The 15027-nt window shown below is 41.3% G+C and overlaps 1 protein-coding gene across 4 annotated transcripts in view; it reads left to right on the top strand.

Moving 5' to 3' along the window:
• LOC130162214 (KAT8 regulatory NSL complex subunit 1-like) overlaps positions 1 to 15027 on the top strand; it is a 30157-nt gene that overhangs the window by 13238 nt on the left and 1892 nt on the right. For 2 of the 4 annotated variants that reach the window (XM_056365830.1, XM_056365829.1), the window contains exons 3-14: positions 4810 to 4951; positions 5212 to 5295; positions 6626 to 6735; positions 7574 to 7715; positions 8666 to 8831; positions 9277 to 9432; positions 10006 to 10215; positions 10401 to 10555; positions 11775 to 11899; positions 12087 to 12144; positions 13019 to 13131; positions 13234 to 13486. In XM_056365830.1, the coding sequence (XP_056221805.1) occupies positions 4810 to 4951; positions 5212 to 5295; positions 6626 to 6735; positions 7574 to 7715; positions 8666 to 8831; positions 9277 to 9432; positions 10006 to 10215; positions 10401 to 10555; positions 11775 to 11899; positions 12087 to 12144; positions 13019 to 13131; positions 13234 to 13486 (1714 nt within the window). The remainder of the gene's footprint in view (positions 1 to 4809; positions 4952 to 5211; positions 5296 to 6625; positions 6736 to 7573; positions 7716 to 8665; positions 8832 to 9276; positions 9433 to 10005; positions 10216 to 10400; positions 10556 to 11774; positions 11900 to 12086; positions 12145 to 13018; positions 13132 to 13233; positions 13487 to 15027) is intronic. The other 2 variants (XM_056365831.1, XM_056365832.1) reach the window with 2 other exon arrangements.

Raw genomic sequence — 15027 nt, 5'->3', positions numbered from 1 at the left:
GTGAATTAGGGTAACTAGGTTGGCTGAGACTACAGCGTGCCTTTCATGCTTATGGCTCAGCATTACTCTTCAGTCTGAGTAGCTTAGCTGTGTTTTCTCCCTCTTTTCATTGCTCTGTGTGTGTGTGTGTGTGTGTGTGTGTGTGTATGTGTGTATATATATATATATATATATGTGAGTGCCTGTATAGGTTTTAGTCCTGTTTGACACATCTGGATGTGTTTAGCTCAGCCCAAGTTCCTCAACACGAACCCACAGGCGTTACATAACCCCCTCTTTTATGTAATGACTGCTGCAGCTCTCTGGCTGAATTTGCCCTCTCTAGTTTTTCCTGCCCCACACCCTGTCGGCCTGCCTCGTTCACAATCCTGGCTCCTGAGCAGTTTCTTCCTGTAAAAAGATGAGTTTAACCAGCTGTCCTGTGAAACTCCAGCCTGCCATCATGGCATAGCAGAATAAACCTGAAATATAAGGCTGTTTTCAGGCTCTGAAATGTTTCATTGTTGGGATAATTTTCAGCTCTTTTAATGTGTTTGAAAATCCTTGACTCTGGAGGGGAAAAAATGACAGCTGCTGCTTTGATTTCCCTTGTTCTTGTTATTGAGCATGAATGATGACTGACTGGTTTTTGAAGCATAATTGGAAGGTGTTTTTTTTTTAATTTGATTTCATATGGAAAAGCAGGGCTTTTTGTATTGTGTTACCTTTCGTCATAGCATGTTCCTCTGGCAGGTTTTTGTACAAGAAGCTGAACATGTGTAAAACATGGGGAAATGGAAATTAATGTTGCTATCTAATGCATAAAAACAAAGATAGCTGACATGGGCTTAGTTGGGGCTGCTCTGATCCAGTGCGTTTTCCCACAGTTTGAGCCGAGTGTCTGTTATTAGCCCTAATGCCATAGTTACATTTACACCCTTAACCTGAATTAAGCCTAAATGTTAATCCAGTTTAGACTTGTTTAACAGCCTAATATTTCTGCATTTAGAAGATGTAGCCTGGATCACAGCTTTGCTTTAATGGCCTCATATGATCCTGTTCTGCAGAGTAAGCTTGGAGGTGCAGAGTTGAACCATTGTGGCAGGAAGGTTTTGAGAGCTAGCGTGCCAGGTCCACTGTCCTCTCTCCACTGCCAACCTGAGCAAACTATGGACATTGAAATCCTGTTTTCAATCAGCAGCAGCACTTAAGAGTTGGGGCACATCTGCAAAACCTTGCAGAAACAAGGAGCTCAATCTAAGTGAGGGAAAAGGGGGACAGATGAAAGCTGGACTTGGAACTAGAACTCAAACTGCTGCTGTATTTTTGTGCATAAAAGTGTCAGAGAAAACAGCTGAGCACAGGTGATCACATCCAGAGGTGAGCGTGTGACGGAAATGAGGTGGATGGCTGCATATTCTGTGCTATTTAGATGCAGCTCTATTCAGTCTGCCTTATGTATTCATTGATATTTTTGTGCTCTATGCTGTTTTGCCCTTAATTAATTTTTAACTCAGAATTTTCTGACATTATTTTTTTTACAATTCATAATAGATTTTGTTTAATGTTTAATTTTAAGGATTAAGGTTTATATGATTGTTAAATCATCAGAAACAGAAAAATAAAAAAATTACATCGTACAGTTTTGGAAGATTTGGAATTATGTTGCTTACTTTGGGAGGCTTGCCTGCTCCTATTCAATAAGTGTTGAAGTTGTATATTCTGATAAAACTGTTGCTTATAAAACACATAAGTAAGCACATAATGGTGCAGTCAGGTTCAGCTTTATGAAACATTTCCCTGTAGTGGAGTGTGGGATAAAGGATACATCAGAACACTTGTGTGTGGGACTTGTATGTTAACATGTGCTCACAGTGCTGAGTGATGAAATGATGAACAAAAAATGGCAGAGCAGATTCATTTCTTGAGCATTAAATATTGTGAAGTGTAGTGCATAATTACACAGCTTCTTACAAGCGTCAAACAAATAGAAAATTAATCTCCTTCCACCGGCCAATTGTGTGTCCATATGGTAACGACTGCACCCCCCCTCCAGTATTAACAAACACACTCTAGGAAGTAGAGGAGGGCAGAACCAAAGATGATGAAATTGTTGTTAAAAATACACTTGGTTTGTTGATATAAATATGATTTTTGCAGCACAACATGAAATGCAGTGACTGAGCAGCAGCTCAACTGTCAGGGGCTGTGAAAGCATTCATAAGAACATAGGTTCTCTAACGTGAAGGAACATCACAAGCGTCTGTTCAAGGTAAATTTCCATTGGTAGGCAGACATCAGGTGTTTATATGCGGGCTATGCTCAGTGGTCAGCTCTCACCTTGAGGGCGCCTGTTGGTCATGTTGGTTTTGGAGGGGTCAGTATGGTATAGGGGTGCCGAGTAGCGTACAACATATGCGCTACATCCAGAGAAGCACCACAATGGAGAATGTGCTGACAGCCAGAAAACGGCGGCTGTAGTGATTGCCGCTGGTGCTTTGTGTGTGGGAGTAGAGGGGGAGGAAAATATGTCCTGGTTACGGGGGGGAATGGAGATCCTAGTGTGGGTAGAGGGGGGGGTTCTCAATACAGCTAACTGACCCCTCCTCCTCATACTCCTCTGTTACTCTGACGATTAAGATCATTGGACTCATGAAGGCCTATGTGGATTTATATTTTACTAAATGGCAGTTTTAGCATCCCTGTTAGTGTAATCTTCACTAGTGGAACCAGAGAACTGTTGAGTTTATTCATTTAATTCACCTGACATGTCAGGTCTGAATCAGTCCTTAATAATATAACACAAGGACACAACACAAGGAGTTGGGATCCACTGTGCTATTTTCTTCCCACCCTGTCTTGATCAGAGCTCAGCATCCCCGTCGTGTGACCTTTATGAACAGCCTTTCTTGTCTTTGTAAGAAGGCCAACGCTGAGATGTTTGCTCCTGCTTCAGTGTTTTGACAATCTCTGCAGCCTGCACCCGGTCTTCCCTGTCGTACAGTGTATGAATATCCTTGAAATCATTTTCCACTTCACCCTCAGGGACATTCCACCTGGCCTATCCACCCTTTTGGTCGATCAGTTGTCCACCCAACACTTGGTGAATCATGGCGCACGGACGGCGTAATTTGTGCATCGGATGGTGGGACACAATTTGAGCCACCAGTGTTGCTTTGAGATGAATCTCAACAGGGACTCAGAGATGCAAATGGATTGCCAGTGCATTGATCTGATGCACCAGCCATGGGCGTGTTCAGGAGTGTTGCAGTGTTTGTGAACATTCACCAACTAGTGTGTTAAGAACAGTACATTTGTTTATGTGAGCACAACAGGCCTGAGTTTGTAGATCAGCAATAGGAAATGTTATTAGCCGAAAACACTGCAGCTGTATTTGCAGCAGTGTCCTTGATGCTGTTTTGCAGTGAACGAGCCATAGATGGCTAAATGTTGGAAGGAATCATGCCATCTTTCATTCCACTGATTGGTGGCTGATGTCTGCGTCAAAGCAACAATAACTCTGTCCATTCAGCTCCACAATAAGACAGGATTCCTGGTTGGATTATTGGTTATCTGAGTGTCTGCTGCACTGTTCCCTGACCCAGCCCCACCCCCTCCACCACCCTGTGGCCTGTAGATTGCTTTTAAAGGCCGTCTGTTCCTCTCCAGGCTGCCAGAGCTTCCCAGTCCTTGTTGTCCCTCCTCCCGTCTTCCTTCCCTTCCCATCTCTTCTCCCCCCTCTCACCGCCAGTCTTTCTCCACTTCCTCCATCCTGGTGGAGCCCTGAAAAACTGAAAAAAGGGGCGGGTGTGGGGAGGAGAAAGCACAGAGGAGTGTAAGGTCTATCTTTGTCTGCCATCTGAGTCATTATTTTCATTGTTCAGCCACGGTCACTGCGGCCCGTATTTTGATGAAACGGCGCCCTCTGTGGTTGCTGCTACACAGTGCAGGAGCAGACATTTTCCTCTCATGTCTGCCTTTGAAATGCCCATTCTGTGTGTCATACTGGTAAAATGGAGTACTCTGCTCTCAGTTGGCATTCATTCTTTGACATGGGATAAAGCTGTGAAATGAAAACCCCCTTTTTTACATTTGTACCACACTTAATGATGCGTGTCTGATCGTATTGTTTTTTGATTAGAAAGCTTTTATGTGCTGCCTGCAGTTGCCATTGCTGGGAGCTTTGTATAATGCTGATTCACTGACCTCTGCAGTCTGGCAGAGGAAATGCTCAAAGGCTCACTAGATTATATTCTCTAAATGATAAGTTTCAGTTTATCAATTTACTATTTTAGGCTGTTTCAGTGTGATTTCAAGGTATTATATTTGATGGGATGATTCATGAAAGACCAGACATTCACCATATTACACTGCTTGTAACTAATAATAATTGTCTTTGGGAAAATGATTTGATATTGTGAGCCCTGCAGCCTCTATGATTATTTTAATTATTGATCAATCTGCTGGTTAGTTATACAATTTATCCTGAACCCGTCTATAAATCCATCTATAAAATGTCAGAAAAGAATGAAGAGTCCGGTGACATCTTTAAATGTCTTGTTTAATCCAACCAACAGCCAAAAAGCAAATGGTATTCGGTTAACTGTGAAATAAAATAGAGAAAATGTCTTTTAAAAATCTTCATTTTTCAGAGAGATATTATTTTTTTGTTGTTGTTGCAAGTTTTCTTCAAAAATGGCTTGATCTAATCCTTTGATTGTATTTTTAATCAACTGATAGTTGCAGCTCTATTATAACATGTAAATCATCAGGCATTTTGTTGCACCTTTTCACCCATGGTCTCATACTCGCACCCTCTCTGACCCTCAGATGGAAACGGGCGGAGAGTCGCTACACAGTGGAGAGAGCTGCAATCATCAGCCACTGGAACTGGCTCCAGGCACACATCTCGGACTTGGAGTACCGCATCAGACAGCAGACCGACATCTACAGACAGATCCGCGCCAGCAAGGTCAGTTGTTATATTTGAGTTTTGTCAGATATGTGTGTGTGAGGATCTGTTAGTGTGAACACTGGAATATAATGTGTGGACTTCAGAGAACTATGCTATAAAAGTTTCCATGGAGTCTGCATGATGATGAAGAAGCTGCTGTGATGTTCTGGTTCACTTCAGGCTGTCTGTGTGACAAACTGTCTCCGCGCTCATGTAATGTAAGTGGTGCTCCCTCTGCTTTTGGGGTGAAGAATGACACTCAGGTCTTGGTTCCACAGGGCTTAGTAGAGTTGGGAGGGGTTGCCCCCAGTGCGGTGCCTGCAGGTGGGACAGAGGTGAAAGCAGAGCCTGTCAGTACTCAGGTAAGCAGAGTGGAGGCTAACAGAGGGGTGTGTTTTCCTGTGTAGCTCGCCATATTTTGTCTGTTGGAGCTTACAATATAAACCAAATTATTGTCCATTGTCTCAAACGTTGTGTCTTAATGAGTATACGGGAGTTTTTTGTTTTTATTAAGGAAAAAGTGACTTTGCTTGCTTGTGATACATTGTGGTTATCTTTAAAAAATTATACAGCCGCTGGGGGAAAGAAGCACTTGTTCAAAGATCTTGCAGTAAATTAGCCTAAAAACTTGATGCAGTTGTAATTTAGGTTATATTTCATGCAATGAAGACAAAAACAGCACGCATTAAATCTATAAGCTTCAAATATTCTCATAAAAAAACAGCTGTATGCTATTTGAATAACATTTCTGTGTAAAAATATTAATACTTACAAAAAAAACAAATTTTTAGTTTGTAAATATGCAAATTTCAATGAAAATATTTGATTAAACCAACCTTAATTCTGGGTTTTAATTATCTGAGCACTGGATGTTATATTACTGATTGTCCTGTTCACTTACAACTGTATTCATCGTTACCTGATCATCAGAAAAACATTGAACTTGTTTGTTCTTGTAAATCAAAGCATCTGGTGGAAGTGAAATGTTAAATGTTCACAGGAAATGATTTCTTTTTATCTGTCCCTCAGGTCTGAGTGAATCAGACAAAAGAGCTTTTGCGCAATAAGCTCCTTCAACATTCATATCCAAATAATTTCCACATAATTTATAACAGGATGAGCCCGTCTCTCTGGATTTGTTTAAATTGTTTATACAAATGTTTGTGAAGCCAGTACAACTGCAGGTGTGACCTCTCCTTGGTGGATTACTGCATGTTGATTAGTCACACAGTCAGTTTTCACTTTTATATTCTTAAATTATAGGATTTTGTTTCTTTGCTGAGGAATATTTCTTTTTAAAACAAAAATAATCTGCTCTCTCTCTCTGGTTAAATATTATAGAGAAACTATAGAGACCTCAAATTGTGAGGTTAAGTTTTAGGATGAATTTAACTTTGATTGTAACCATGAAATTGTGCTCATTAGTGTAAAAAAGCTTGTGAAGTAGCAGCTCCCAGCTATGCATGGCGATGACAGTGCAGAATAGGTTTCTAAACCTTGGGATTGCCCAGCTCCTTTCACAAATCTGGACTGAATAATTCAAGGCCACAGCACCGGGATGATTCAGTTTGTCTGTTATGTAGTTTCCTTAAATATCCTGGGTTTGCTAAGTGCTGCTGGTCAGCCCTGTGTTCCTCTGGCAGTTCAACACGAGCTGCAGCCTCACTGGCTTTGTCTTATCTGTCGATGCAGGATGTTGGTTCAGAGCGGCTGGAGCACACAGGCACCGCCCACGTCAGCAACACAGAGGCCGGCCCCTGGAAGAGTCAAAATGGACAGCCAGTTAACGGCGTCCTTAGCAGGTGAGGCTGATAATGATGACCTAATATCAAGTTCCCAGTATGCAATCTGCTTTCTGTGAAACACAAGAGGGGAGTTCTTGATGATAATGAATTCTGGGGATTTGTAATAATGAGATGCTGATGTTACTTAGAGCTGCAGTAATTAGTTGCTTAATTGATTAGGTGAACACAAAAGAAATTGGCTTTGGTTATTTTTCAAACAAAAATATGACATTTATTAGTTCCACCTTCACAGATGGAAAGATTTAATGCTCTACTTTGTCATATATGAGAGTAAACAAAATGTGTGTGTGTGTTTAAAGTTGAATAAAGCAAAATCTTAGAGCTGGAAATTATAACAACAGGCATCTTCTGACAAAGTAAGTAAATGGGAGACTCCTTGATTATGTAAATAATCCCTAGTTGTATGCCTGTTTTTACTGTGGTTACTGTGTCTTAAAATGGGATTAAGTTAGGTTTTTATCATTAGAGCTGAAAGGATTCGATGAATCTGTTTGTCAGTTGTAAGAAAGTGATTTTTTTTTTTTTTTTTTTTAAAGTAAAATGCCAAAAATATTTGCTTGTTTCAGTTTTCAGAATTTTCCTTTTTCTCTGTTTTTATATCATTGTAAATTAAATATTTTTTGGGGTTTTGGACTGTTAGTCAGATAAAACAAGACATTTGTCATTACTTTTCTGATATTGTAGAGACAAAATAATCTGTAGTTTAATCAATAATGAAAGTAATAATCTGTTGTGGCCCTCTTTACCATTGAATATCCTAATATTAAATCACTGCTTAATCTTGTCTTGTGAAGCTCTGTGAGCTCACTTCCTGTGTTGCTTGTTCTTGTGACAGGATGGCAGAAAGTGCAGACACCAAGCACCAGCAGCCGTTGGCCTATGACAGCACATGTGTGGCAGCGCGGACACGACCACTAGTCAGCTGTCGGCGACGGCGGCTCATTCAGCCCAACACTGTGCCCAACCTCAACGGCAAAGTGAGTTTGATTGTGTGTGTTCATGGGCTTGTGGTTTAATATTCTGTAGAACTGGGTTCAGTTCTGTGTTATGCAGCAAGTTCATCATCATTAAGTCATGCAGCGCTTCCACGTTAAAGGAACGTAAAGGAAACACTAATTAATAAATTTGATACTGAAATCACAGAAGATGTGTGAATATGTTGAATGCTCGGTTGCGCATTTTAGAGCAATGAAGTGGACTTTTATTCTTCTTTATATCTTCTATTGTGTGTGTGTGTCTGGGCTGCACTCACTGATTAGTTCCTTGGTTTGTAACCTGATAGCTGAATAAACAAGAGCTGGCTGACTTTCTGAAAAAGTAGGGCATCTTCCTCCAGAGTCAAAGAACAAAGAAGCGTAATCACCCTCGTGACAAGTTTTTATTCGAGGAAAATAGAAACGTGCTGATTGTTTATGCTTTTCACCCTGCAACACTACGGCTTAGAGTTCAGTATAAATGTGTTACTGTAAGGCCGTGACATAGAAATGCCTGACGGTGTGTGAAATTATTGAGGAGGTTAAAAATTAGATTTCTTTGTGCTGTTCCTAAATTAACAGAGAGAGGTTAGTTGTACAATAAGCAATCCCAGTTTTCCTCCGTCTTTCCTACTGTTTTATAGTTTCATGATAAAAATTTAAGCTGGATTTACTATATTTCTGCCTGTGAAGTTGTTTCTGGATTTTAAATTTGTCTGCAGTTCAGTTAGATCCATCTGTGAAAAATACTGGTACTCTGTCACCATGACGGCGGTTGCTTCAAGAGGAAAATGTTTTCTGGGGTGACTCACTTTACTCCTGTGGTGCATTAAACTGTAGAAATATTAGAAGCCATTCATTCGTCACTGAGTAATATGTGCTTTAATGTCAGAGTGGAGCAGCTCAGTTTTACATGGTTTTTAAAACCCTTCGTTGTCCACCCCCACCCCCAGGCCCAGAGAAGCAGCTGTATCCAGTGTAACTGCAGGGTTAACCCCAGCTGTGTGATGTGTGGTGGCTGGTCCACCCCCAGAGAAGACCCTCAGTACGAGCTGCCCACCCTGGAGCGCCTGTCAAGACTGGATCTTGGCGTCCACCCCATCCTCTCCTTCCCTGACGGTCAGTGCTGGGCTCCTCGCTAAAAGGCAATCTCAGTTTACGCAGCCATTTCCTTCTTCACGTTCAGAGGGGAAGACAAACAAGGAGTGGCCGCAGAGAGAATTCTTCACCAGGAAGTTCTTAGAGAACATTTTCAGTCATTTAATCTTTTCTGTCTGCCACGGGTATCGTGTTAACGACAGTGACGATGGTCCTTTTTGTCCTGGAGTTTCAGAATATTGTCTTTACTTTGTATCACAGGGTTCACTTAGATCTTTGATTATTAAGGAGTTTGTCATACATGAATCCCTAAAGACTGATACATAAGTTGTTTGGATTTGGCTTGAGCTCATATAGTACATTGTCTTTGGCTCATTATAAATTATGCATTTGCAAATCTGAAGTATCCAGCTGCACACTAACTTAGTGTTTAAGACTTCTTCACTCTGTTTTTTTTCTCCCTCAGACGTTTGTATAGGCCTCCGTCTGCAGCAGGTGATGAAGAGCCAATGGCAGACCAAGTCACTGGAGAGGAGCAAACCACTGAAGAAACTCTCCCTCAAACACAAGCTCTCCTCGTCCAAAGAGAAGCACAAGTTCACCAATTCACTTATGGCAGTCAGTAAGTACAAGAGGAAGAGTTTCATCAGACTCTTCATCAAAGTCGCCCACACAGTCATTATTTCGCATCTCGATGCAGGTCCTCTGATATCCCTTAAATTATATTAGCTAAATAGAAGTTTCCACTATGGAGACCTAAAGTGTTTCATATTAAATGTATAAATAAGAGATGGAGACAAAATATATTTCCATGAAAATGTGAAATGAGCTGATGTGTCCTTGAATCTCTGCTCATCATTATGAAACATTTCTTCTTCTCACAGTAACAGACTTTATTGCAGGTCGTTTTTATTTCATTCCAGCTGTTTTATTTCATTACACCATTTTTTCTCAGTAACCGTTTTATTTCATAACGCCACGGGGCAGAGACAGTTAATCTGCTATTGCAACCACATGCTCAAGCTCCAGTAGTGAAACCCATACTCTTACAGGTCTACAGTAGATTTCATTGTTACTTTTTATTATAGTGGTGAAACGTTCATAACCAGTGAATTGATCCTTTTGAAATATTGAAATTTAAAACCTCTACTATGACAACTCCTTGTTAAAACGTGACTGGCTCCTGGTGTTGCAGGACTGGGCCACTATAAGAACCGTGCAGAGAAGCCGAGGACAGTGGACAGCAGCGTGGGCACCAGCAGTGCAGTGCTGAACACGGCCAGGCTCGAGGGCCAGGCCGTGTGCAAGACCGAGCGGCTGCAGGCCCTCTCTACCCCGTTAGGGCCCTACGACAAGAACTACAGCCGCAAGAGATTAAGAGAGCCCTCGCTGGATAGAACTGACAGTGAGTCTTTGTAGATTGAGTTATATATCTGCAGGAGAAAGTCGTCTATCAGTAGGGCTGTTTAATAGGATATTGAAGGTTTCCTCCTGGTATGAAGAGAGGGACTCAGTAGTACTTGTTCTTTGGTTCCAGACACTTTTCCCTCAGTGTAGATGTGCTGTTACAAAAATCTATCTCTTTTCCAGCCTCCCCTAAACTCTTCTTGGACTCAAGCAGCCCCTGCCCGACTCTGGCCAACATGCACTCATCCCTCCACAGCCCCCTGACGCGCCAGCTGTCCACGTCTTCAGAGAACTCCACACCGCTGGGCCCCAGCAGCCAGAGCGTCCCGAGCACACCTGTAAGGAAACGCTGCAACACAGCTCACTTTTTATTGGCCTCATTAGCTGATAGAGGAGTGGGACTAAAGTAGGGCCGCCCCGTCGACGTCAAGGAGCTCCCAGTTTGAGCCTCATGGTCAAAGCTTTTTTTCTCTTTGATTGTACATACAGCAACACGGGATAATAGCATAGCACATTTTTATAAAGTTTAACCAACCCAGCACCATGATGCTCGCCATGTTTCTTAACCCTTGTTTTTAAAAGCTTTGATGCTTTAGTTCCGGTCCTGAAAGCTAACGAGATCTGACAAACCAAACCAGATTTTAGCTCCCGACATCTGGAGGACAGGCAGCAGATGCAGTGTGTTAAGATTTCACTATAAAACTCTAATTAAGATGCACAGTTCCTGTTTCTTTGACTGAGTGTAAATCTGGTGTTTTCACGTGACAGATTTTATAGCCTTTAACACCATCATCATCTGAGTGTTACAGGTAAAATGTAAGGATTTACATGTCTGTCGTAGGAGACTCGGACTTAATAAGAAATCTTGCTAGTGTCTGAAAACAGAGTACAGTCAGATATCAGACATTACTGACATATACTGTAAGATGATGATAAAGAAAGTACGTGGGCAGTCACGAAAGAGAAAATGAACTCAAGCTGAAACTGAATTTGCTTTTTTGTTTAGTGGTTAGTGAAGCAGAAAAAGAAGGAAACAAAAACAGACAAACACAACTGTTGTGTCGAGTAACACAGAGTTCACATCCGACACATGCGTGGACTTTTGCTAATTTTCACACAGGACTCGTTTGAGAAGTTTAACCAAGGCATTAATATTTAAATGACGGCGGTATATATTATTATATAATATTCAAAATGACAGGCTAAATAAGTTAAATTCATGTCCATCCCATCGAGTCAAACTCATCCAAATCCTATAATCTTTGAAGCATATAAAGTGTGTTTGGAAGTGAGCTCATGATGTGACGTAAACTCAACATTTACAAGTAGATGTGTTGATATTTGGACAGGAATTGACAAATAATATTAATGAGTGACTAAGTCTGTGAAGATGTCGTTGTTTTAACTGTATCAGGAAAGTGTTGATTTACTCCTGCAGGCAGTTGTGAGGTCATACTGTTAGTGCTGTTTTGGATTATATTACAGGTGTGTCACTGTTTGCTGTAAGTCATGTTCATGTATGTAATCCTGAGGTTGATGTGTTCCTTTGACCCCCAGCAGCAGCCCATCAAGAGGAGGCGAGGTGAAAGCTCTTTTGACATTAACAACATCGTAATCCCCATGTCTGTGGCGGCCACCACCAGAGTGGAGAAGCTGCAGTACAAAGAGATTCTCACACCCAGGTAAACACCTGCACTGTTCAGAGCATCAGGTGCGACCAGCAGGATGTTTGTCCTGTGGCCTGTTTGCTCTGACGCAGCAGCTGCTTTCTTCTTCTTGTCTCTTTATATTCTTCAATTGTGACGTTATTGTGAAGCATGTTGAACCTTATGGGCTCCTGTACTCACATCTGTGTATCTTTGTGCATAGTTGGCGATCTGTGGACATCTTCTCCCAGCCCATCACTGAAGAGGAGAATGAACGGGAGGTAAGAATTTAGTCATGGTTTAGGATCAACATAACTGGACCTGTCAATTCTCTTATTCTGTTTTCAAATGTATAAGATGTGTTAAATATTTGATCTCCAGAAATTCGGAATATATGGCAGTGAGTGAACAGTGACAGCTGGTGGTCGAATTTGTAACTGCTTCTCTTTATGTTCGATGCAGTTAAATAACCTGTCAACTAACTGATTTTCATGAAGGATTAAATTAACTTTTTCTCATTTAATCTATGAAATGTCGGAAAATTTTGCCATCACTGTTTCCTTACATCCGATTGACACTTTCAGATCATTAGTCTTGTCTGACCAACAGCCCAAAAAGATTAAGTTACTGCCATAACAAGGCATGGAATCTTAAATTTAATGTACGAATATCTAAAATATTTTTTTTAGTTTGCTGTCATAAAATGTTTCTGTATGTGATTTTAGCAAAACCTAAAATTACTTAGTTATTTTTTAAATTGGTCCATCCATCCATCCATCCATCCATCCATCCATCCATCTCTTGTCTGCTGCTTATCCAGGTCCAGGAGATGTTTTATGATTCCTTAATTATATTAGTTAATAGGAGTTATTATTATTTACAGCTGGGAATAAAAAGTGTGATGTAATGTCAATAAAATCTTACTATGTGTGTCTTACATACTTTGGCCGGTATGACAGTAAACCAAGTTTGTGGCCTTTGATCCCTGCAGGACAAACCAGAGAACTTTTGGCCTTTTTGGTCAATAAATAACCAACCTGATTAATCAGTTATCTGCATAGTGGCAATTAATGCTTTGTTAATTGACTAAATTATTTCAGTTGTGAAGTGAGGTGAGCCCAGTGTCAGGGTCCTGATGATATTATGTGTGTGCAGGTGGAGGACCTTTCAGACGCAGCCTTCATCCAGCTCCATCAGCCGTATGAAGATCAGGAGCGCGCCCGCTGGACTTGGATGGCCTTGGCTCCGGCTAAGAGGAGGGGCAGCAGGTCACTACCACAACTATTACATGCAGTAAACTTATTAGTGTTTGATGGTCGACTATAGACGTGAAGCCTAAACGTCTCATTGTGGATTACCTCGTCCCTCAGGTCGTACAAATCTGTTGACGGCCGGACCACACCGTTGCTATGCGGGACCAACCCTCCCACCCCTCAGCCTGCGTCCCCAGACCCAGGCCACTGTCCCATGCTCCACGACTACAGCCACGTGCCGTCACCCATGAGTCCAGCCAGCCCCGACACCACCTCCAACCCCCACACACCCTGCTCTAGGGACTCTCATCGGCTGCTGTCCAGCGAGGACACGCGGTGCTCGACGCCAGACTTCACCTTCGAAGAGCGGGTTTGTACCATTATCGCTTGACATCACTCTTTCTTTTGTTCAACATCCGAGGGGTCTGAATATCAGCTACTTCCAGATTAAGAATCATTTCACTCGGAGATGTGGAAAACAAAATGTGTTTGAATTAGTGTTGAACAGTAAGTAATCTGTGGCTGATGAAAGTTTATGATGGATTCAAATCACCAAAAGAAGAGTCTAAATATTTCTGCGTCATCAACATCAAGGTTTCAGACGCAATGCAAATAATAAAACTCTAAAAATGAAATCATTTCTTTTGTGTTTGTACACTTGGTGACCTGTTACTGGACCAGAGAATAGCTCAGGTTTTTTCTTTGAATGAGAGCTACACAGCTTTGAAATCACCATGGAAACATGTGATATTATATGTGATTATATTAGTCTGATGACCGTCCTCTTACCTCCCACCCACATGAAGTATTGGCACACCTACAGATTTAGTCCCTCAGAAACATGTTACAGCACACATTTGTCAAAGTCTTTGTGTGGTGTTTCTTGGGGAGGTTTTGCTGGTTCTGGCAGCAGTGAACGGATTACACCAACATTTAATATTTCACTTCCATTAAAGGGCAATAAAAATAAAACGGACTTGAATTAAAGCAGGAGAGGCTGAGTTTAAATCTGTAGTATGAGTGGAAGTCCGAAAACACATAAAGCAATAAATAGCAGATTTTCATTAGACCGCTCAGCTTCACATTGTCAGGGGCTGTTTTCTCAGACTTGACAAAAGATGACATAGAACAGTGTTCAGAGGCCGAGCAGCAGTTCCCACGACTACTTAACTGACCTTTTTATGTGTGAAATGAGTTGACTGCCCCTTTTTAATTGTCTGATTTTCTTAATCAGTTTCTTCCTCTGAACTGTGAATCCTACATGAACAGTTTTATTCCAAAGTTTGAACAATTTTCATATGACATTCGTCTTTATTTGTGATGTATTTTTACCCTTTATTGTCCCATTGGTTTAAAGAAGTCAGGGGTAAGTAACAAGAAAAATGTCATCATGTGTTTCTGCGCATCAGTTATTTAGCAACATCTGAATCAGAATCACTAGACTGCTGAAGAGGTGTTTGACAGACGGTGCTGCAGCATAAACAAACTACACCCACAGATCTGATGAAGCAGGTTTTGACTTTTAAACTCTTTGTAATACCTTGGAGTGTTTCATTTCCCTACAACTTTAACTGTGAGGATGAGTGAAGGTCAAAGACAATTTATTAGTACAAGTGTGTGTGTTTGTGTTTCTGAATGGTCGTACTTGAGTAAAGAGTTGACCTTCATTAATTCACTGGTGCACACTTTGGCTCTTTTGGGAGACTTGAATAGTGTTGCTCTCAGTTCATGTGAGAGAGAGAATACCGGCCACTTCATTGTTTCCTGGTTAGTCATTGTCTTCAAATACCTTGTTTTTCTCCTGTCAGTGGTCCGAACCCCAACAATAATGAGTTTACGCTCATGTATCACTAAGAAAAGCTGTGAATCCTCACATCTGTGAAGCTGGAACCAGGAAATGTTTGGCATTTT

Source organism: Seriola aureovittata, chromosome 21, assembly GCF_021018895.1.
Source record: "Seriola aureovittata isolate HTS-2021-v1 ecotype China chromosome 21, ASM2101889v1, whole genome shotgun sequence".
Classification (NCBI taxonomy): domain Eukaryota; kingdom Metazoa; phylum Chordata; class Actinopteri; order Carangiformes; family Carangidae; genus Seriola; species Seriola aureovittata.
The sequence above is the reverse complement of the archived record's forward strand: the minus strand, read 5'-3'. Positions and strand labels throughout refer to the sequence as shown.